The sequence below is a fragment of the Peromyscus californicus genome, unplaced genomic scaffold, assembly GCF_007827085.1.
Source record: "Peromyscus californicus insignis strain IS unplaced genomic scaffold, ASM782708v3 Scaffold_7__1_contigs__length_154581171, whole genome shotgun sequence".
NCBI classification, from domain to species: Eukaryota; Metazoa; Chordata; class Mammalia; order Rodentia; family Cricetidae; genus Peromyscus; species Peromyscus californicus.
In genome coordinates this window covers 152,748,390-152,772,009 of record NW_026294595.1, presented here as the reverse complement: position 1 = coordinate 152,772,009, position 23,620 = coordinate 152,748,390, and the positions used below count along the sequence as shown (strand labels likewise).

General features: G+C 53.6%; 1 protein-coding gene and 1 non-coding gene across 2 annotated transcripts in view; both read left to right on the top strand.

The window, feature by feature from the left end:
• Positions 1-3,179: 3,179 nt before the first annotated feature.
• On the top strand, positions 3,180-3,282 carry LOC128102812 (U6 spliceosomal RNA). Its single transcript, XR_008215558.1, has one exon. It is a non-coding gene; the product is annotated as a U6 spliceosomal RNA (small nuclear RNA).
• A 12,892-nt stretch (positions 3,283-16,174) lies between these two features.
• The window catches only part of Lama5 (laminin subunit alpha 5), a 49,115-nt gene continuing 41,669 nt past the window's right edge, over positions 16,175-23,620 (top strand). Inside the window, 2 exon segments of the mRNA XM_052725419.1 lie at positions 16,175-16,595; positions 20,289-20,441. Of these exon segments, the coding sequence (XP_052581379.1) occupies positions 16,287-16,595; positions 20,289-20,441 (462 nt within the window). The 5' untranslated portion in view covers positions 16,175-16,286.

Here is a 23,620-nt window from a genome sequence, read left to right as displayed (position 1 = left end):
TTTTAAAAGACATTAATGAGACTTTTGTTTCCTATGCAGGCAACTAATAGTATTTTTTACTATTAATGTAACCACAGCCAGACATACTTATGTCTACCCAATTTGATGCATGCTTGGTTATACCCTGTGGGAATATGCAAAGCCAAAGACAGCTCTCGGGGATGGATAAGCACTTTGTCCCTTCAGAGCTGAAGAAACCAAAATTAAATACAGTGCTTTAAAGAGCTCATAATGATGGGCGGTGGTGGTGCACGCCTTTAATCCCAGCACTTGGGAGGCAGAGGCAGGCAGATCTCTGTAAGTTCTAGGCCAGACTGGTCTACAGAGTGAGTTCCAGGAAAGGCGCAAAGCTACACAGAGAAACCCTGTCTCGAAAAACCAAAAACAAACAAACAAACAAAATAAATAAATTAAATTAAAAAAAAAAAAGGTCATAATGATTAAAGTGACATTTGGTGGACCACTCAGTATTAGGGATGGACTTACAACCCACCCTCTGTAAATGCTATGAAAACCATAAAGGAGGGCTGGAGAGATGGCTCAGTGGTTAAGAGCACTGAGTGCTCTCTCAGAGGTCCTGAGTTCGATTCCCAGCAACCACGTGGTGGCTCACAACCACCTATAATGAGATCTGGTGTCCTCTTCTGGCATGCAGGGACACATGCAGGCAGAACTCTGTATATATAAAAAAATAAGATAAAATAAAGGAAAAGTTACAGGTAATAAACAAGTCTAGTCCTCCAAATTGACAGTGTCACCCATTTACCCACAGTAACGGTAAGTCCCACACCAAGAATCTTCAATATTCAGACCTTAGGGACTAGAGGCAAATGTAAGAGGAGTAGATCCCATAGGAAAATCTACCCTGAGACTGGGAGACATGCCCCAGATCACTTCTAACAAGTCTTTTTTTATATACACATATATGTTTTCTTGATTCAGTAGATTTCACATCATGCATCCTGACCCCACCTATCTCCCTATCCCCCCACATCTGCTCTCTTCTCTTGTAACCTCCCCTCTCTAAACACAACAAAATTTAAGAGAAAAACCAAAAGGCAAACAAAATGAAACAAACAGAAACAAAAACAAAAAACAAAAGATTATACACATGAATGTTTTTTTTTTTTTTTTTTTTAAAGATTTTATTTATTTATTATGTATACGATGTTCTGCCTGCATGTATGTCTGCAGGCCAGAAGAGGGCACCAGATCTCATTACAGATGGTTGTGAGCCACCATGTGGTTGCTGGGAATTGAACTCAGGACCTCTGGAAGAGCAGCCAGTGCTCTTAACCTCTGAGCCATCTCTCCAGCCCATGAATGTTTTTCAAGAGACTTCCAAAACATGCAGCTTGACCATGTTGTCCTTGTTTAACCTTTAGGACTGTAGAGTCCCTATTACAAAGAGGCACTCTAATAAATCTTTAAGTCATGTCTGTTGGGGAATATTATTTTAAGGTATGTTACTTTTGTTTATGTTGCATTTGTTTAACTCTGTGAAGCTGTGTTACTTTGCCTGTCTAGAACACCTGATGGTCTAATAAAGAGCTGATGGTAACCCAAATCCAGAAGGACAAACATGGTATGTACTCACTCATAAGTGGATACTAGATATAAAGCAAAGAACAATCAGACTGCAACCCACAGAACCAGGGAGGCTATATAGCAGGGGGGACCCTAGGATAACAGTGGCTTATAATAAGTTTTGGTTTTACTCAATTACCGGGCAAGCCTCAATGAAATATTTCACTATTAGGATAAGAATTTATACTGTATCAAGCTGATAATAGAAAAATAAATAAATAAATAAAAATGAAAATAAGTAAATAAGAAAAAAAGAGTTCAACAGCCAATAGCAAGGCAGGAGTAAGGATAGGTGGGGCTAGCAGGCAGAAAGAAAGAATAGAAGGAGAAATCTAGGAAAGAAGAAGTAGTCAGAGGAGGAGGAGGACTCCAGGGGCCAGCTACACAGCAAGCCATGGAGTAAGAAACAAAGAAATACAGGAATAGAAATGGAAAAGCCCGGAGACAAAAGGTAGGTTTGAGATAGGTTTGGATTTGAGCAAGGGGATAATAAGGACATGTGTTGTTTGTTTTTGCTCTTTTGGAGGGCCCCACCACCCAGCTCCCAAATAAATCACTCACAGAGGCTTATTCTTAATTATAAATGGCCTATAAATTATAAACAAAAGTAAAATTTCCATCACTTACACCCAAAAATTCTCCTAAGGACCAATACCCCAAGTTAACCATAGTGGAAGCCAAAGACTTAAGACAGACCTTTAGCACTGAGACAGGATGCAGAGACACAAATCCTTGGTTAGAATGTATAAAATAGTCTATACACTTGATAAGAATGGTTATTATGTGTGTGTGGCTGGATGGCCCAAGACTCAAATAGTCCCACTCTTGTTGGGGTGGTCCTTCAATCCAAACGGCATGCATTGTATGATGTTCCTCCTCCAAGACTGAGGGGCCTGAAGCGATGTGTCCTGTCGCACCTGACCCTGCTGTTTCCCCATCAAAGTCACGGGGCCCTGGCTACCATAAAGCCCCTACCCCTGGAGTAATTGCATCTCGTGCCTCTCTAGTTGGGAAGAGCAATTAACTCCAGTGGGCGATGTAATGGGGTGCCATGAAGGTCAGTCTTTTAAAGAGATGACCAGTCAGCTCTGGTAGTCACACCATCAGATATCTGGTGACATTATGGAGGACCCTTATTTGAAGTCCTACCAGTGGATCAGAGTGACTTGTATTTTAGTCCAACTGGTCACCTCTTTCAGGATGACATTTAGTGTTCCCACCTGCCTTAAGGCCCCTCTTGCAAGAAGAGGGGGCTGTTAAGTCCAGGAGACCCCATATTTATATAGATGGTATAGAAGTGTCCCAGGGAGCCCCAAATTAATTATTTTAATTAATTAACATTGAAACCAAATAGCAACCAGTTTCAAGTCAGCCTTGTTCTGGTGGTCAATAGCTAATAAAAATGTAGATTGTAAACCAGGTGGCGGTGGCACACGCCTTTAATCCCAGCACTGGAGAGGCAGAGCCAGGTGGATCTCTGTGAGTTCCAGGCCAGCCTGGTCTACAGAGCGAGATCCAGGACAGTCACCAAAACTACATAGAGAAACCCTGTCTCTAAAAACAAAAACAAAAACAAAAAAATGTAGATTGTAGTGTTTGCTTTGGCATATATATTAAAATTGGAATGATATGGAGAAGGTTAGTATGGCCCCTGAGCAAGGATGACACACAATTCGTGGAGTTCCAAATTTTTTTCCTCCAACGTCTCTGATTCAGTTTCTGCCTCCAGGTTCCTGCCCTGAGTTCCTGCCTTGGTTTCCCTGATGATGGACTGTAACCAGTAAGCCAAATAAAACCTTCCCTTCCCTCCCCAAAACTGTGGACTATAGAAACTAGCCTAGTATAATTTAAAAAAAGATGGCTTAACTATACTGGAGGTGCTTTCAAAGGCACAGCTGAACTACTGACCCTATACAAATGGATTAGGAAAATAGATTGGCAATTAACATGATTTTAGCCGAAAAAGGTGGAGTCTGTATATGTGAAGAGGACAGTGCTGCGCATTCATTCCAAACAATGTTGCTCCACATGGGACTGTTATCAGGGATCTCCAAGTCTTGATGTTCTCCCTAATGAAGAAGCCAAAAATTTAGGAATAGACAACCTCTTTACCAACTTAATGGAACAATGGTTTGGAAAATGGAACAATGACCTTAGCTTTAACATCCATAATTATAATAGTTGGAGTCATGATTCCAGTAGGTTGTTGTAGACAACCTTGTGTTTGAGGTCTAGTCCCAAGGCTAATAAGAACAGCTAGTGCTGAAAAGCTGCCACTCAGCACCCACACAGACCTTTCTGTTAGATGCCCAGGGGAGAGAGGTCCAGTTAACAGAATTTGAAGAAGCGAATATATAACAAAACAGGGGTAGGGGGTTGTGAAAGATTTAATCTTTTTTATCAAACAAGTTTAGTAGTCATATGCCTGTTTCCTCTCAGGTCCTCCTCTTTTGCTACTCTGTTAAGGACTGTGTGTTTGTTTAGCCAGATGTAATCTGCTTCTTGGAATGTCCATATGTCTGACACCCTGACTCATTGCCACAACTTCCTGGAATGGTTATCTGTTAAAATTTACCCCTTCAGGCTGGAGAAATGGCTCAGCAGTTAAAAGCACTAGCTGCTCTTCCGGAGGACCTGAGTTTGGTTCTTAGCACCCACATGGTGGCTTACAATGGTCTAAAACTCCAGTTCCATAGGGTTTAATGACCTCTTCTGGCATCCATGGACACCAGGCATGCATATGGTTCACAGACATACATACAGGCAAAACACCTGTACACATAAAACAATAATTTAAAAAGCATTTTACAGCCCATCCCTTCTCTCTGTTTTTTTTCAAACCGGCCAATCAGGTGTAAATTGTGAGGCTGACTCAGCCAGTGAGGAGCAGCCAAGTGCCCCTTGAGTTAGGGACAAAAGGCTGACACCGTTTGGGGTGGTCATGCCTGGTTTCCGGCTTTGGGCAGCTCTGCACTCTCCTGTGCAGAAGGAAAGTTTTGCTTTGTCAAACCACCTTTATTTTAGTTATGGATTGACTGTTGGTTTGTCTGTGTAACAACACTGGCTGTCCTGGAACTCACTTTGTAGACCAGGCTGGCCTTGAATTCACAGAGTTCCACCTGCCTCTGCCTCCCAGCACTGGAATTAAGGGCGTGTGCCACCACACCCAGCTTTTATTTTGGTTTTTGAGACAGGCTTTCTCTGTGTAGCAGCCCTGGCCGTCCTGGAACTTGCTCTGTAGACCAGACACTTTCTTGGACTCATAGATCTGCCTTCTTCTGCCTCCCAAGTGCTGAGATTAAAGGTGTGTGCCAACATGCTGGGCTCCAAAACATGTTAATTTGAGTGGCGATTTCTTGGTTTGTCTTGTCTCTATCAACAGTATTCTGGATGTGTAGGTCTACATGGTGTCTCGACCCTAGCCTGACACCTGGGAGAGTTCCTGCAAAGGTTCCAAGAGAAACGTTTTGTTTCTGTTCTTTTTTTTTTTTTTAACCTTTATTTATTTTATGTGTATAGGTGTTTTGTCTGTGTGTATGTACAAGCACATGTAGTGCCTGCCGAGGCCAGAACAAGGCATCGGATCCCCTGGGAACAGAGTTACAGACAGTTGTGAGCCATCATATGGGTGCTGGGAATCGAACCCGGGTCCTCTAGAAGAGCAACTAGTGCTCTTAACTGTTGAGCCATCACTCCAGTGCCCTGTTTTTTGTTGTTTTGTTTCTGTGAAAGGTGGCTAGACATCCAAGAGCTAATGATACATAAACACTCCCCGATTTGTGAAATTTTCCTGTACTTGCCTGTTTCTTCCACCCTCCCCTTGCACCCATCACAAATTAGCCAGTTGAGTTAGATTGTGAGCTCAAGCTCCTACCAATGAAATGAGACACAGTCACACTACCTGCCTTAGCATTAAAACCAAGTGAGCTCCTGCCCCAGTGTGCTTGCCAGCCAGGTGACTTGTGGCACACCCTCACTGCAAAAAATGCCTCACTTTTTCTTTGTGTGTCATTGTGCCACACTGAGAATATTCTTTTCTAACAGTCCTGAGAAAATACAGAGTTAGATCCCATTTTACAAGCCAGGATAACAAAGCTGAGTGGGAGGAAGTCGGTCCTACAGAGTCAGAAGCTGGTCCCCGAGGGCCCAGGCATGGCACTGCTCAGCCTAGAGCAGTAGTAACAGGGCGATTCAGAATTCAGGGACCTTGTCTGCCAGTGACGTGTGGTGCCCAGCTGAGAACCTGGGTGGACTACAGGGGAAGCACTCGCCTTCCCAAGGCCCATTCCATCAAAGAGTAACTGTCATCTAGGTGTGTTGGTAGCTGCCAAAACAAGCCTGAGGCCAAGGTCTGCTGGTGGAAAGAGACAATCCAAATTCCTGCCCAGGTGAGTTGCCTGGGCTTGTCTCTCTCAGTCTGGCGCCATAGCTCCTGGAGGCTTTTACCCCACCAGCTTTACAGATCTCTCTGGAATGTTCTTAGAACCCAAGGAAAAGCTGCCAGAGCGTCAAGGCCCTGCAGGAAGATTCAGAACTTTCCTGTGCTATGCCCTCCTGAATGGCCTGCAGCAGAGAAGACCTCAGCAGGGTTGAAGGCTGTCCTGAGTCCTTGGTAACAGTAGACCAAGCTTTCCACCTAGCCTCTTGAGTGTCAGTCCCTGAGGGTGGAGCTGTGTAGGAAAGCAGGGCCCTGGATGAGCTCTGCTTCTGGCTAGCCACTGCAGTATGACCTGGCTATGCTGCTGCAGCCAAGACCTGTGCACTGCAGGGCCTTCATCCAGGTCCATGAAGGCCTCCGTCTGATCACCCACCATGCTCCCTGTGTCCCCATCACCTTGTGTTCCTCCTTGGTCTGCTGTTTCTTGTAGGCACTTTGCCTACTCCCTTTGTGAAAACCTCATGGCCACAAAGCCTCTGGGCAGTGTTCTTCACTGTATAATGAAGCCTGGATACCCCCTGCCCTGCCCTGTCCTGCCCCAGGCCTAGCCAAGAAGAAACTGGGTTGTGCTTGGGTTGAGCCTCTAGCCTTACTCCTACTTCACCATCTGTCTGGCCTGGGCTCTGGGCAGCCCCTGCTGGGCCTGGGCTCTGGGCAGCCCCTGCTGGGCCTGGGCTCTGGGCAGCCCCTGCTGGGCCTGGGCTCTGGGCAGCCCCTGCTGGGCCTGGGCTCTGGGCAGCCCCTGCTGGGCCTGGGCTCTGGGCAGCCCCTGCTGGGCCTGGGCTCTGGGCAGCCCCGGCTGTCTGGCCCCCATCCCCAGCTCTAGTTCCAGGACTACCTGAACCATAGTTCCACCGCTCTGGGCATTTGTTCAGTCCACAAGTACTCAACAAGTACCTGTTTGCCCAGGCCTGTGAGGGGCAGGGAAGGACAGGTGGCAGTTCAAGAGAGCCACAGAGGTTTCCTACAGGACAAGCGGCAGTATGGGAGACATTTGTGGTCCTCACAACTAGGGACAAGCACAAGGGCCCTTTTGTAGAGGCCATGATGGTTGCTCATAGCCACAGGGCACAGGCCACTCACTGTGGACCTCTGACCAACCCAAGCAGTCAACAATGCCTACTGGACAGGTTTTGTTTTCATCTAGGGGTGCTGGGGATGAAACTCAGGGCACCCTGCATTTGGGGTCAACATTTATTATTGGGTTGAAATCATACCCGGTAGTGGGTGGTTGCAGTAAGGGAGACAGTTCCAAAAAGGCGCTCCACGGCTGGCATGGTGAGGAAGGCCTCTTAGAGAAGTGGACTCTGCTTGCACGTGCTGTGCAGACCTGAGTTAGTCTTGTCCCTCCCACCGTAAGACAGGCCGAGCATGCTGGTGCCACTATGCACAGAGACAGAGCTCAGCAGGCTCCCAGTGGTGCCAGGCCTGGGGGAATTCCAGAGAGAGGCCCACTGCATTCCTCCACCTGGGTGGGCAGGGGCGGGGGCTCTTGCATTCCTAGTAGACAGGGGCCCTCAGCCTGCGCCAGCATCAGAAGGGACCCAGATAACCTCTGCTCAGACTCAGCTCAGTGGAGTTGGGTCCCCACCACACCTAGAGGACTGGGAAGAGGCCAGGCTACTAGGTCAGGGCTTTTCCAGCCTGGTGGGCAGGGTGGAGCGGAAGTGTGGGTGGGTGGGGGGAGGGAGGGGACCACAGTGTCACTGGTATCTGGAGTCAAATGACCACCTGCAGCAGTCACAGGTGGCTTCTCTGATGCAGTCTGTTCTATGAAACAGGTTTAGAGCTGCTTACTCCAGGTGACAGGGTCCCATCCGACCATATATACAGGTCTGCCGAGGCCAGGAAGTGGCCCCTGGCTCCATGCACAGAGGTGGCTCCGGGACTGGGCCAGAGGGCCCAAGGCAGATGGTGGCAAAGGGGGAAGACAGCTCATCACTGAGTCCAAAGGTTCCAGGGGCCATGTCTAACCTGGCAGCACAGCAAGGCCGGGCAGAGCTAGGGTCAAGGCACCACTAACAACTAGGTGTCTGGGTCCTCCTTCAGGAGGCCGGACAGTGGCCCCTCCCTCCTCCTGCAGGACTGTTGCCGGGGTTCTGAGAGAAAGCCCTCAGAGGACAGGAATATCCCCTCAGCTTGGCTGCTGGGACAGCATACAGAAGACCCCTGGAAAGAATAATCTTGCACTTACAATGAAACCTTCCCCCCTCCCCCCAGCATGCAGGAGCCTCTAAGTCTCCATGTGTTTACATTCCCTGGAAATGTATTTCCACTCAAGAGTCACAGGACAAATATTTTGCTAATGTTGAAACTTGGGGCAAACAGAGACCTGGAGCAGATCCTCCATCTTAGTTCTTCTCCTTCCACATAGGTAGGGAGAGCACTACTTTCCAGGTGTGACCTGCCCACAGGCCAACCCATCTTCCTAGATAGCCTGGCCTGAGCTAAAGGCTACCCAGCCTGGCCAGGAATGGCCTGCAGGCCTCACAGGGCTTAGCTGTGGTAACAACTCCCACATCAAGGAACTTGAGCTGAGAACCACAAGTCCCTTCCAAACTTTCTGCCCACGCTGGACTTTCCTAGACCTCTGCTATCAGACTGGGGTGACAGTCAATGACAGTAGCTGGGTATCACTTTGTAGACGGAAGCACTCTAGACCCCAAGAAGACATGTGCTAGTCCTCTGTGTATGGGATGGGATGGGAGTTTTTCCAGCTGGACTCTAGAAAGACTGAAGACAGGACAAGGAGGGCCATAGCTCTCAGTTCCTGGAGATCCCATGGTGTCTCTCCAGGCTGAGCCAGCTTGAGGGCTGGGTGTCCTGGGTTCACTGCAAACGTGCTTAGACATGGGTGCAGGCGACAGGGCCCAGCTGCTGTCAGAAGTCTGTGTGGCCATTGTTGCCAGGACCCCTCCTCCACTGACAGCCTGATAAGCCCCAGGCTCCCGCCCTACCTCCATGGCCCCCAGTCGGCTCCAAGACCAGATCCAGTCACTGATTGATCTTGTACAATTGAGCTTCCCTCTGACACCCAGGAGGGCCATGGCCACAGCATGTTCTGAGATGTCCACATCTAACCCCAGGCAGCCTCTAGGAGCTGGCCTTCCAGGTCTGCACAGCAGGTAAGGGGAAGTGCAAGTCTTTCCTTCATCCTGCAGGAGCCGCCTTCCTGAGCTAGTCATGGTTGACAGACAGACAGGCACTGGGCCATCTCCACCTCACAGCCGTGGGGACTGATGCTGCTGTAGACACGGGTACACTGCACTCTGTGGCTCACAGGTTCTCTCAGGGTTTCTAGGAATCTCCACTGAGCCAAGTGTGATTGTATTAATGCAGAGTTGCCACCAGACTGCCGACATGGCTGCACCTCAGCTGTGTGTGCAGCCCCCCTCATCACTTCTCATCACTCTCATGGTTCTGCTCAGAGTGAAGACCATCCCTGCTGGCCTCAGGTGGCCACAAACAAAGGTGATGTCTGAGCACCAAGTCCTTAATCAGCTGGGCCTGTCTCTCTGCTCAGAGCCTCCAGCACTTGGAACAGGAAGGGGCTGGCCTCCAGGCCAGTGTGAGAGTGATGGTGGACTGGACCTCGGGTCATGTGGCCACTTTGATCCAGCAGTGACTCAGCACTGGGCTTAGGCTCACAGGACCATCCCACCTCATGGGCTCTTGTGTGCAGAGCTGAGTGAGTCAGAGTCATTCACTCTTTGCTGTTACTGGTGTGTGTGTGTGTGTGTGTGTGTGTGTGTGTGTGTGTGTGTGTGTGTGTGGCGGGCGGGGGGGTGTTTCAAGATAGGGTTTCTCTGTGTAGCCTTGGCTGGCCTGTAACTCACTGGCCTCAAACTCAGAGATCCGCCTGTCTCTGCCTCCAGAGTGCTGGGACTAAAGGCCTGTGCCACCACCGCCCAGCCTGTTTTGATTTTCGATGTAGATATATAAAGTGTTTATTATCAAGAAAGGCCTCCACATTCTTCTTGGATATACCCATGACTCAGTCACTGTGGCCAGTGGTCTCAGTGTGCTAGCCTTGCACAAAAAGTATCCCAAAGTGCTGCAGCCCTCAATAGATCCTTATCTTCCTCAGACACTCCATATCTTCATGGAGCTTGTCATCCAGGCAGTGGTCAGAGTTGGGCTGTGTTTCCCAGCCTGTGTTCAGGACCTCACACTAATGTGGATTTTGTATATTGGTGGTCACACATGCCTCCTCAGCCCTGGTGTGTTCTCCAGCCCTCCAGTGTCAAGGTCATGTGAGCACACCTTCACTGCCACTTTTTTTCTCTTTTTTTGAGACAGGGTTTCTCTGTGTAGCTCTGGCTGTCCTGGAACTCTCTTTATAGACCAGGCTGGCCTTGAACTCACAGAGATCTGCCTGCCTCTACCTCCGGAGTGCTGGGATTAAAGGCGTGTGCCGCCGCCACCACCTGAGATACTGTCACCTCTAATGGCAGTCACACCTCAGGCTGTCAGCTGCTGCCCATCGATATTGGTGTGAGTTCTCACAAACGATGCTGTAGCTTCCTAGGGACCGTAGGAGGTACCGTAGCAGGTCCTAGGGACAGCACACTGTCCTCCCTGAGCTGGGGCAGCACAGCACTTCTGTGGTGGGGTGAGGACTGGAAACCACCTTGCTGTGTGAAGATCCGGTGTCCTATGATCCTTGTGAATGAGAAACAGGCCCAGCGCCATCTGCCAGTATCAGGCAGGATCTTGGTGCCCTGGAGTGACTAACCTCTGAAGTGGCCTCAGGCCACCTGCAGTATCACAAATAAGATGCTGAGTATGAGAACATGGTGGGGCCGGGGGTGAGGGGTGCACTCTGGGTGCCCTGGGGTGGGCTCTGAAGTGGGGAGTGATTTCAGGGCACAGCCAGGGAAAAGATACAGTGTTTCTGAGGACAGTGGGAAGGGGTTCCCAGAAGGCAGGTGGGAGAGACCTGGGGGCAGGGTAGGGGCATTATAGGCCTGAGAAGCTTCTGGAAGCCCAGCCCTATGGCAGCTGCAGAACTAGAGCCTGGTGGTCAGCTTGGTGGTCCAGAGTCTGACCCACTGTCTAGCCCAGTCCTGCCAGGGCCACACCAGACCCTGCTGCTGAGTTTGGTAAGTCTGGGTTGGCACTGGCCAGGGGGTAGAAGGAGAGAGTCAGAGAGATACGTGGAGACAAAGAGACAGAAGCTGTAATAGAGACACCCAGAGAGAAACAGAAATAGATAAAGATGGAGGCAGAGGCAGAGGCAGAGACAGAGGGAGACAGAAAGCAGTCTGAGAATGCAACCCAGCAAGTCAGAGAGAAGTGAGGAGGTTAGGGTTAAGAGAGATGGAGTGGATCAGGTGGGCAGAGGGGCTGATCTCAGCAAAGAGTGGGGGCTGCTGGGCCTGGGCAAAGAATTGTCTGATGAGTGTGAGTGGGGTAGGCTGACCTCTAGTTCTGTTTTTGCTCGTGCAGAAAACCTGCCACAGTTGGGGTTTAAGGACCCTACACACTCATCTTCCGGAAGCTGGTGAGAATCCTCTTCCGTGGCTCCCCTGCTGGGCTGTGGCCAGGAGGTCCAGGAAGCCTTGTCCCAGCAGCACTCTGGCTCTGCCCGAGGGCCTTCCCTCAGGAGAACATTCCTCCTGAGCTTAAGGCCTCCTGGCCATATAAGGCTGCCTGTGGGCACCTCTCACAGGCCCTCACCCCCCACCCCCACCCCCGCCTACCCCATGGGAGCCAGTTTGACCAGCCAGGATAGGGAGGGGCCTGTTGCAGCATTGGTACTGGGGGAAGTACAGGGCAGCCTTGGGGCTACGCACGACATCCCTGTGTGCCACCAGTCTCCCACAGTGCCCAGAGCTCCCTCTCAATCTCTCCCTACAGGTTTGAGCCTCAGGCTTCTCAGGGTACTATCTGAGAGGTGGTGGGGATGGGGTAGGGAAGGCAGATAAGTCTCAAACCCTATATCTCATCGAGGTGCCAGGAGGTAGGTTGATGATTTCTCTATCCGGTAGTTTCCTAGAAGCAGACTCACCATGGAAGGACAGTTCCCTTTCTTTCTTGGTATCTGGGGTTCCTAGGCCTATTATGCTCTCTCTCCCAGGGAGCTGGCGGGCCTAGAAGGACCTGACATTCGCCTCTCAGACAAAGGGCTGGTCCTCTTGCAAACTGGCAGGTAGGTAGAGGTGACATCTCACCTGGATGCAATGGTGTCTTACCTATATTATGCTCCAGCAGGGATGCTTCTGGGAAGACCCCTCCTTCTAGTTCTTGACACCCCGCCCCAGACTGGGAAGTGGCAGGATCAACAAGAAAATTGGGGTGTAGTGATGAGGGGTCTGCCTGGGAACACAGATCTTCCTTCAAACTCCTACAAATTTCCTCTGAGGACTGCCAGGGCTCAGGGCAAGGGAACCCCAGGAGTTGGTCCATTACCTATTTGGCTCTAGACACCTCATCCTGTCCACTAGTGGGTTGACTCCCACACTCAGATAAATTCACTAAGGCTGGGGGAGCATCTGTGTTGGACCCTGAATTCTTGAACATCACATCAACCATTGCATGGAGGTCTCCCTAGGTTGTATACCTGTTACAAGTGTGCCCTTCTCTTCAGGGCATCCAGCTAAAGTTACATCTTCATCCCACCTGTGGGGAAGGTAAACTGGGTAGAGAAACCTTGAGGAGTCCTGTGTAATGCCTGGGACCTGAGCCACCATTACACACTCTCTTGACACACCCCACCTATCAGGCCTCCACCCATGGGGCAGTGACCGCCTTGGGTCAGGCCTGCAGTGGTACCAGAGCTCATTGCCTGCAGAGATGATGGACCTGCTTGGACCCTTAGGTTCTTCCTGTGGAAATGAGAAGGTATACTGTATGCAGCTATACATATATCTTCATGGTGCCTAGGTTGAAGGTTCTAAAGAATCATGAAGGGAGAAGTCCCTGCTTGAAAAATAGCCAGGAACTGTCTCCAGGCCCTGTCTCAGGCCAGAGATGTCTAGTAGCCGTCAAGCCCACCCTTATGGGTACAGGAGCCAGGAGACTTTTGGGAGGTTAGAACAGGTAGCTGCCTTTGCGACAGGGTTCTCCAAGCTTGGGGGAGGGGCCTCTGAGGCTACCAGGACTGCTGACCTCCAGATCACCAAGCTCTCCAGCTCTAGGCTGGGTTTCACAGTGCACAGTACTGATGGAGGGACATGATGTGCTACTCTGCCAAGCAGTGGTCAACAGAGGCCAGATGCTGTCCTTTGAGTTTACGACATCCTGATGTCAGCTTCTCATGGCTGAGATTCCTTCTGGCATCTGTCCAATCTGACTCTTTGGAGAACAGAGCTGGATGGATCTTGCTGACAGCAGCTGCCGGAATCAGCCCTGCCACTGGCTCCTGGCTGCCCGCCATGGGTAGGGATAGAGGTTCCACCACTGGCTCCCTGAAAAGGCCTCAGAGCAGCCCTGAGAAGGGGAGTGTGGCTTCCATACTGGCTTTTCTCCAAAGCCTGTCCCTGTGGAGGCACACATCCTGGGCCTTGGAACTGGACCTTCTTTTCAGTTTGTCCAAGCAAGAGGTAGTTAGCGCCAGCTCTCTGTGAAGGTGTTGCAGCCACCTGAAGGCAGGAGCCTGTCTGCAGTTGCTTGTGATGCCTAGTGACATGCTTGAGTGTAAACAAGGCTCCAAGGTGGACTGTTAGGGCTAAGTCAGATGGCTCATGTCTGGTTCTGTTTCCAACAGCTGTCCCCAGGTTGGGTGGCTCAGGGGCTGATGTGTACCCCTGGAATGCTGCTGGAATAGGACTCTGTGCCAGGGCTGGGAGAAAATATGCCAGACTTCTTCCTCCACAAGCTGCAACTGACCTCTCTGCTTTCTCCAGAGCCTGGGCCTAGGTACATGTCCCCTCTCTTGGCCAGTTTACTCCTTACCTCATTCCAGATAGGCACCCTCTCCCTCTGGTGCTGTCAGAAAAAAGGGGTCAGCTTTGGGGATGGGTACCCCAAAGATCCCAAAAGGCATGCCTGAGGACAGAAGTAGCTGATTATATTCCTTCTCTCTTTAGAACTGTGATTGACTGCCTCCATCCATGTAGCCTCAGTTTCTCCATCCATGAGGAAAAAATTGTCTGGGTTGCTTATGATGACTCAGAGGAAGCTGAAGATACTGGCCCATTGTAGTGATGACTGGAAACCAGACCTGGTCAGCAGGGAATGGGGGTTGTGGAGTGGGCAGAGAAAATCACCTCGTGGGATATCTCCTCCTGCTCCATTCCCCAGCTCCAGATCCAGCTGCCCCCTCCTGGTCCAGGCACACCAGCTGCCACAGGGTAAGGGCAGAGTGTGGATACCTCACCAGTCCTGTATCACAATGTCCTCTGCCCAAATCACCCGCCCTGCCCTGCCCGCCACCAGTTGCTCTTGGGGCAGCTGTCTGCTGGGAAGTAGCTAGCTTGGGGTTAACCCTCCCAGTGCTGGCTGCTGGGCTGACTCAGCACATTCTCAGGCATCTGCCCCTCTCTTCCACTGGCCAGTCTTCTGGGACCAATCCCAAGTACATCTGGCCTGGCCACTAGGGGGCTCAGAGGAGTCCTGGCACAACCTTTGCCCTCTAGACCCTCAAGAAGCTCACATGAAGACAGCAGGCTATCCAGCCTGACGGGCAGACACTTCAGTACTGTATCTTTCAGCCTCAGGCTATTTGGACCCCCAGCTGTCAAAGGGGATAGAGGCTGGAACAGCTTCCTGATGGGCATGGTAGACCTCCAGGCAGTAGTAGGGTGGGGCCAGCCATCTGGGAACCTGCTACTGCCCCAGCTGTGCCTCACACTGGGTCATAAATCAGCTCCTGAGCCTACTCTACTGAATTCCAGATTCCTCCCTGTCTCCCGCCCTCTCTGGAGCCAGCCCCTCCCCCACACCAAGCCTTCGCAGCAAAGGGAAACCGCTGCCCTGCCCTCCCCCAGGTGGAAAACTAAAAGTGAGGTATAGAGAAATCCCGGGGAAGGAAAGTGGAAGGCACCAGGGAGGGCAGCTCGTCTCAGTCTGGCTTGACCTCAGTTTTCAACTGAGGCAGGGAGCCACCCAGTCCCTTGGGGTTTAAGATCTGCAGGAGGCTGCAGACAGCCAGGAAGATGTGAGGGTGGTGCAGCCTTTCCTAACAACTACGGGTCAGGACCCAGCCAGGACACGACGTCAGGAACTCACTCGGACCCCTGGGATTATCCAGAAGACCCAGCGAGATGGAAGTCCTAGCGCTACATGAGATGATGTCCTGGCTGGCCTGGCTAGGAGACTAGGGAGCAGCCCTGCTGCCGTGCCCCACTCCTACCCCCTGGGACTTTCCTTGAGATAAGTTTGGCCCTAGACTCCAAAGGGAGGAGATCCAGTGGCTGTGGCTGAAGTAGAAATGAGGTACACAATCATCTTAGCTCGACCTCTAGGACCCTCAATGCTTGCCCACCGACTCAGCCTGGCCGGTCATCTGGAGCCCACGGTACCCCAGAAACACAGGAGCTAGAGGCACGGCTTGCTTAAGAGATGTGTAACCAGAGTCCTATCAGACTGGCACCAACAGGGCGATGAGCATCCTTGGAAATGCCCCATGGGTGGGCACCTGTGTCATTCATTTGCTCCTGTCCTGATCGATCCCTTATTGCAGAGGATTTTTAAGCCCATACGGCTAGACAGGGCTAAATCTGCCCTAACAATGGAGGAAGCAGGGGGTCCCCTCCTGTCTGGTCTTTTCCGGACCATTTGCAGATCATCCCCTCTGGGCCCCCACCCATGACCACACACAGTTTATACAAACACCAACAGGGAAGGAAGAGAGTAACAGGATAGGGCAACGGGGAGGCGCCAGGTGGCTGAGACCTGTTTGAAGTGAGGGAAACAAAAAGGGGAGCCTCTGGGCGGGTAGAGGCAGGCCCGGCTTACTAGGGTCTCGAGCATCCAGGGAAAAGGCAGCGGGGTCTCCCTAAGGATCGAAGCCTGGACCTGGGGGAGAGGAAAGGCTCAGGAGCGCCAAGTTCCCACGGCCTGGCCGGGGGCCAGCAGGTGCTCCTTCAGGGACGCTGGTCTGGCCGGGGTCCGAAGGGTTAAGGTCCCCAGGCCGCCCCCTCCCTTGTGCCCTTCCCCAACCCCCTCCCCGGGGCACAAGGCTCGGGCGCCAGGGCGGGCCGAGGCGGAGCCTGACGTCCTCGGACAGGCGGAGTCAGCCGGGCCGGCCGCCCCAAACTAGACTCGCTAGGCTCCTGCGGCGCGCGCTGTCCCTAGAGCCGCTGCCCCCAGCAGGAAGATGGCGAAGCGCGGAGGGCGGCTGTGCGCGGGGAGCGCACCGCGCGCCTGTGGCCCCCGCAGCCCCGCGCCGCTGCTGCTGCTGCTGCTGGCTGGGCTGGTGCTGCCAGGCGAGGCGCGGACTCCCGGGGGCGACGGCTTCAGCCTGCACCCGCCCTACTTCAACCTGGCGGAGGGCGCCCGCATCACCGCGTCCGCGACCTGCGGCGAGGAGGCCCCGACGCGCGGTGCCTCACGCCCCACCGAGGACCTCTACTGCAAGCTGGTTGGGGGTCCGGTGGCCGGCGGAGATCCCAACCAGACCATCCAGGTGAGCGCGGGGCGGAGGAGTTGGTTATACACACCATCCTGCGGTGTTCCTACTTCAGAGCCTGAACCCAGCCGACTCCTAGAGGCTCCCTGAGCCGGGGTGGTGGTGGTGGTTGGGGGGTGGGGGAGTCTAAGTACCGACTCTCCCACCAGGACTCCCTGGTCCCATGTTTTGATGGACCAAGAGGGATCCCAACGCAGCCACCGAAACTCGTGCAGAAACTGCATGTGCCTCTGGAAGAGCCAATGAAGTGTCCGGGTCGCGGACCAAGGGCCCCAGGGGCCGGGAAAGTTCGGGAGGGGCGCGCGCGGGGTCTGTGTGTGTGACCTAGGCAGGAGGGGACCGGTGATCAGTCCCTGGCGGCCCTAAGTCCGGGATCCCTGCGTGGGCGGGACTTGGCCTGGGTGCCCGCTGACTGTGAGGAGGGGGCGGGAGCTCCTTCTTCCCCCGGGACAGGCTGGAACCTGTTGGCCTCCCGGATGAGAACGAAATGAGCGCGGAAGCTGCACCGGCGCCCTTTCTGCTGGGTGTTGGATCTCACTGTCCCAGCCAAGAGTTGAAACTTCTCTGTCTGGGATCTGGGGACTCCGGAGGGAGGTGGGAGAGCGCAGGCGGGCAACGTTTTAACTGAGCGGGAACACCTGCTGGGGGCCCCCTGTCCAGCAGGTGTTAGTCCGTGGGCTTCAGTCTCCCAGGAGATACGATTCTGCACCTAAAGACTCTCCGGAGGCCTGTCTTTCCTGCTGAGCCTGCAGGTGGGCTAAGTAGTCCCGTTGCAGGACCGCTGCCTCATGTTAGGGAGTAGGGAGAGCTGGGAGCCATAAGGGCCTAGTAACTTTAGCTACCCTCCAGGGACTTGCTTCTACCTTCCTGGAAGGAGGCTGAGGAGGGGGAAAGTAGATGAAAATGGATTCGTCGGGGTGGAGAAAGGGGAGAGGTGAAGGAGCTTAGTTCTCTTTACTGCTTACCTGGCCATCACCCTCCTTGCCTGCCCGCTTAGCCTTCCTTGGGCCCTCCAGTGGGGAGGAGGGAGTTGAGAAGGGCCAGGCTCCTCCCTCCTCCTCTCTGGTTTCTTAGCGGTCTGAGGGTAAGAACTTGTGTGGGCCATCAGAGACAGGGAAACTGAGGCCTGGAAAGTTACAAACACCTGTTTCTGAAGCCGTTTAAGTCGGAGCAGGACCCATCTGAGGTGAGCAGTTGGAAGTGGGGTGCCTCTTTGCCTGTAGTTCCCTGAGTATAGGTGTCAGGGAGCTAGGTCTCAGGAAGGGTCCCAGCAGGAACCTTCAGACCTGACCCAGAGAGGCTGGCTCAGCTCCCAGGGCTCCTCACTGCTTACCTTTTAATTTGTTATTCCCTGGAAAGGGAGGTCAAGTCCATGTCCACACCCCAGACCGCAGTTCCCTGCTCTACGTGCACAGGCTTTCTCAGAGGGTTACTGGCGTGGAGGGGTTCTGTCCCTGCACAACTGTTATTACCTCCTTATAGTGGTGAAGGTCCAGCCAGGTGGTCAGAGGTCAAGCCCTTCTCTGTTGCATCTCCTTGGTGAGAAAGTAGAAGTAACAACTGCTTTGCCAAGGTCCCACTATCTAAGGGGTTAGACATGGAACACACAGATCCCATCCTCACAGCATGGCCCCAAGGAGTCAGGGACCCTTTACAGCAACAGAAGAGGGACTGGGAATCCCAGATAGGAGCCTGTGCGAGTCCCACAGGGCCTCTGGGCAAGGTGGAGTGTGGGTTGTCACTCCTGCCCTCTCAGTGTTAGGTGGGCATCAGAAGAACTCTGCTGGCCTCCACTCAGGGCAATTGGTGACTCATTGGAAGGGAAACTCCTAATCAGCCCCTATGTTTCCTAGTTCTGTTCCTGGCAGGACCCTCTGCCGCAGAGGGGTGGAGGAAGCCTGGTTTGTCTGCTGTAAGCCAGAGGTCAGTGGGGGAAATCCAGGCCAGCAAGGGTGCTTGTGGCTTGCTGCTCAGTGAATAGCTGATTGGAGTTAGTTTCCTAACTCTCAAGACCCTCTCTGTTGGCTGGAAGAGGGCACACACTGGCTTCCCTGGACTCCTGGGAAACTGGAGGCCTACCTGCGTCCTGAGCCTGGGCCTGACTTCTGGGGGCGGTATGGTCATGCTCCACGTGGTCTGGACCACAAGAAGCCTCCATAGGAGGCCTGCCACTCCACCCTGCTTGACACCCATGGGGTCAGGGTCCTGTCAGTGAACCCCTTGGGCCCCTGCTCTGTCCATTCCGTAGCTCTGAGAGCAATTAGGGGATCAGCTTGACAGACAGGCCCACTTAGGGTCACCATAGCCCTGGCTTCTCTATGGATCTGTGGGTGGTGGAGCACAAAGGTGTGTCAGGGCCCCAGTGGGACTATCCGGATAGGATAGTTGATGTGGTGGGATAAACAGCAGGCAATGCCTGGCAGGGGGCAGGCCAGCTTCTTGGGTGGTCCAGGACAATGCCCGGGGCAGGCATCTAAACCAAGATCAGAACAGCAAGCACCCAGGCCCCTACAGGCTGCCAGGCAGGAGCTCCCCAGATATCAACACCTGGGGTTCTTAGGAATGGGCACACCAGGTGGAAGTCTGGAGCTAGCTGGACTTCCAGGGAGGCAAAGTCTACTCTGTGCCAGAGGGGGCTGGATGCTCTCTTGCCACTGAGACCTCCTAATTGGGGCAAGCTTCTTTGGAAAAAAGTCCGGTACCCCGCACTCAGTCTGGGACAAGTGGAGTCACTTTCTAGGCCTCCGTCAGGGTCAAGTCCCCAGGGCTGCCTTTGTGTAGGACAAGTTTGGTTTCCCTGTGGAGTCCGGGGGGGTGGGGGTGGGGGGACACTCTCCTGGCCTGGAGCCATGGCCCTCCCCTCTCCCACCAGGAACAGCAGGCCCCAGAAGGTGGCTAGGCTGTGATTGAAGCAGTGCCAGGCCCTACACTGCAGGCCCTACCCTGCAGACGGGAACACTGAGGCTCCCAGGGCGTCTTGACTTCCTTTGTCCCAGAGTTCAGAAACAGCAGTTGAAGCCCCAGGCCTCTCCTGCCACTGTCCACGTACTTGCATTCGATCAGGGCCCTCCACAAGCTGCAGACAGCTTAACTCCTGTGTCTGGAGACCCAATCTAGGAAGTACTGGACACGCCTGGGGTGGGCCTCCAAGCACAGGCTGGGAGTTGGGGGGACATCTGACTCCTCCATGAACCCTCTTTCCCAGATGGTCCCTCTTCCTAAGAGCTCTCCTTTTCTGACTCTTATACCCACCCCCCAAACCCCATACTATCAGGCCTTTGTGGGGTTCCTTGCAGTGACCTGCAGCAGGGAGAGCAGTAGTTGGGAGGGGTGGAGGGTGTCCTACCTGCTCTCACCTCCTTTGCTCGTGGGCTGCATCAATCCTAGATCCTTTCCAATAGCCAGCCCCCTGCCAGAGCTCCCTTTACCCTGAAGGCCTCTGATGCGTCCTTCCCATGGAGGCTTGCCTTGATTTTTCTCACCTAAAGCAGGTGTCTCCTCAAATACTGGCTTTCCTGTAATGTGAGCCATACCTCTGGAGTTGATTTAATAACTGAAAGATGAGGATCGGAAGGTCGACCATAGAGACCCGTTTTGTGGGACCCAGGTTCACATGTCAGGATAGGGGCTCTAGAGCAGGAAAGGGGCTGCTGAGCCCTTTTTGGTCATCTGGCCATCTTCTCCCCGCAGGGCCAGTACTGTGACATCTGTACAGCTGCCAACAGCAACAAGGCACACCCTGTGAGCAACGCTATTGACGGCACAGAGCGCTGGTGGCAGAGCCCACCCCTGTCCCGTGGCCTGGAGTACAATGAGGTCAACGTCACACTGGACCTGGGCCAGGTAGGGTTCATTTTTGTCTGTGCAGCTCCGGCCACAAAGCTTGCCTTGGGCACAAGACAATGGGATTGGTGAGGTCACCATCCGGGGAGACAGAGCCTGGGGCAGGGCTGCAGGGGCAGGGCCAGCCCAGGCAAAGGCCCAGCGGTGGGCATCTTTGTTCTTCCAGTGTCCCTGGATGCACACGGAAAGTGGGGACTGAATGGGGTGCCACCAAAGGCCACACCAGAGTTGGTAGGAGAGAGGTGCTGGCTGTGTACAGGAAGGTGTGGCAGACCTGCTTTGGGGCCCTTAGTGCCCTCAGAGTCGCCCTGGTGTTTACTCTCAGGAATTCCTGATGGAGATGGGAGGGGTGCAGGAATGTGGAGGAAGCCTGGTAGAAGTGGACATTCCTGAGATACCTGTGCTCTGGTGACCACCTTCAAGTCAGAGGGTCAGTGACTGAACCCAGACTGCCAGCTCTGTACCCTCATAGGCCTCCAGGCTCCTCTGCGGGCAAGAGGGTAGATCAGGCTGTGTCTCAGTGATGAGCAAGCCACCCCAAGGTGAACAGGGCCTGGGGACTCTGGTGTTACTCCAGGACTGGGTCACACTCACAGATCTGTGTCTTAGTTCATTGGGATTCTGGCTTATAGGAGTGGTGGCCATGTTGAGGCTCCCTGGGACCAGGGTAAGGGTGTGTGCCTGAGCTGGGCTTGGTGGAGCTGGGGCTGTGGCAGGCTGCATGGTGGCTCCTACAGACTTGCCATCCTTCCAGTCCAGAGGCTTGTGTCTCCATTCCTGCCGCTGGGTCTTTGTGCCTGCTGCAGGCTTAGGTGTTGGGGGATGAGAGATGGGGCAGACAGAGTAAGGTGTGTCCCCCCAGCCAGGCTGAGGGACAGGCCTGAACAGGCCGGTACCTGTTTTCCCACCTGGCATCCTGTGGACAGACAGCTGGAAAGCAGGCTGGGTCTCAGCAAGTGGTCTAGAACTTTACAGAACCTGAATTCACAGTTGTGTTCTGGCAGCCAACGTGGGGGAGGAGGGAGAGAAGGAGGTGACTGCCCCAGGGCTGTCTGGTTTGGTCTTGACCCGGTCCATTTCCCTCATCTCTCAGCTTTCTTTCCATCATCTGGATTCCTGTACCCTGGAGGCTAGGGGGTCTCAGGAGCTCCTTGAACCCACAGCCACCCTCTTCTTTGGCACAACAGTGGGGCACCTATGGGAGGCCGTGCATGTGAATTGTCACTTGCTGGCGGCAGCAAGGGGGTGCTCATGCCCTCCTTCCTCCCAGTCCTGCCTGGCTGGGCCTAAAGAGGCAGGGGTGAGGTAGTGCTAGGGAGAGGGGCCCTATCTCCATGGTAACCCCAGACTGCCTACAGAGCAGGTGGGCACTATGCCCAAGTGCTGTGTGGGAGGGGATGAGGGCAGTGGACTGCCTTCCTGACGAAGCGTGGACTCTGCCACCTCCAAGGCCCAGAGTCACCTCTTAGCCTTCTTCTCACATCTGCCCATTGGACCTTGGGTTGTTCCAAGCTGGGAGAGAGCTTCATGCACGGGCATCTTGTCTCTCTCTGCCTCAGTTTTACCAGATGTAAACTGACACAGGAGAAAAGAAACCCTTTCCAGCTGTATTTGAGAAGAGGCCACCACCAGCCTTCCCTGTCTGCTTTCTCTGTCCACTACAGCCCCTGTCACTGCTGGCCAGTGGCTGCCAGCCATGGTAGGGGCAGGAAGCTCTGGGGTTGGAGCGGGCAGACTGACTCCAGCTCTTCATGGTGGAAGTTCTTCCTGGGTCTGTGCTGCAGGTCTGGGAGGTCCTCCAAGGCGCTAGCCCTGGGCTGGGGCTCCTTCAGGAAGCATCAGGAAGCGCCTGGCCAGCCGCCTTTGTTCTGGGGAAAGCGGATGCCCTGGGAAGGGGTGGGGGTGGCTGGCAGGGAGCCGTACAGGCCTGGGGAGGGCGGGCTGGGCTGCTAGGCTGCCCTGGATCTTATGCCCTGGTGTGTGGGTCCAAGGCTGGCACTGGGCTTGGAAGGCTGGTCCCCATGACACCTGTCTGGGAGCAGCTAGGGCTCCTGGACTGGACACCTAGGAGAAACTGGGCATTTACTGGAGGCGTGAAAGAGGGTTCTTTCTGTTAGGGAAGGTCCGTCCCCAGGAAGAGGTTCCATTTCCAGAATCCTAGCCTGACATCCCAAGGGTTGATGGGGGGCTCTGGAAGTTTCTGGGGCCCAGTAGCCAGATTGCTGCTCCCATCTTCCTCTTTCCAGAGTCAGACCCAGTGCCAGGGAACCAAGCTCAGGTCTCATGGCAACGCCTCAGCAGGCAGGGATGAGTTGGCTGGCCCTGGTCTGTGTCTCTTTTTCCACCACCCGTCTGCAAACCTGGCCACAAAGAACTATTGGCAGTAGCTCCTCTCTACCTGTATCATCAGCTCCCCTCACCAGGTCAGCTCAAACCAAGAGGTGAGGTGTGTTAGTCTCCTTCCTGACGGGGTTTGTTCTCTCTTGCTAGTGTGCAGGCTACTCAGGTTCCAGCCCCAGAGGCCTTGAGCTTCAGAGGGGGTGGAGTATACAAGGGCACTGAGGCCACTTAAGATGAAGGCTGAGCTAGTTGGACCTAAGCCTAAAAATGCTGGTTAACGTTGAATAAGCTAGGGTGAGGGGCCTGTGCCCCAGGGATGGCAGTGTGACTGGAAGAGCTGCCTGCCGTCGGCGTGGTGGCATGTTGACTGTCAGATGTCCTGTGAGCCTGCATCGTCTTGCTTGCCTCAGGCTGGCAGGGTTGGGGGGCTCTGTGGACAGGCTTGCTAGTCCCGGGCTGCTAGTGGTCATGAGGCCAAAGCTTCTGGCATGGCTCCCTGGGCCTGGCTGGGCACACAGCCATATGGCCAATGTCCTGAGACCAGTTGGGTTGTCCAGGGAAGTGGCAGGAAGTATAGCTGTGGCCAGGCTTAAGTTACAAGTTACAGAGTCCAGTGGCCAGGACAGGTGCAGGGTTGTGCCGTCCTGACCCCTTTAGCTGGACTCCCAGGGGTAGGATAGGTAGGGGTCCTGCAGGCAGGTTCTCAGACCAACCCTGAGCTGGGGCCGCCTTCCTTCCCTCACTGGCATGCTTCATGCTCACACTGCATACCTCTCCTGCTACCCTTGCCCTCCCTCTATCTCCTTCTCCCTCCCTCCATGTCTTCTCTTTCCACCTCT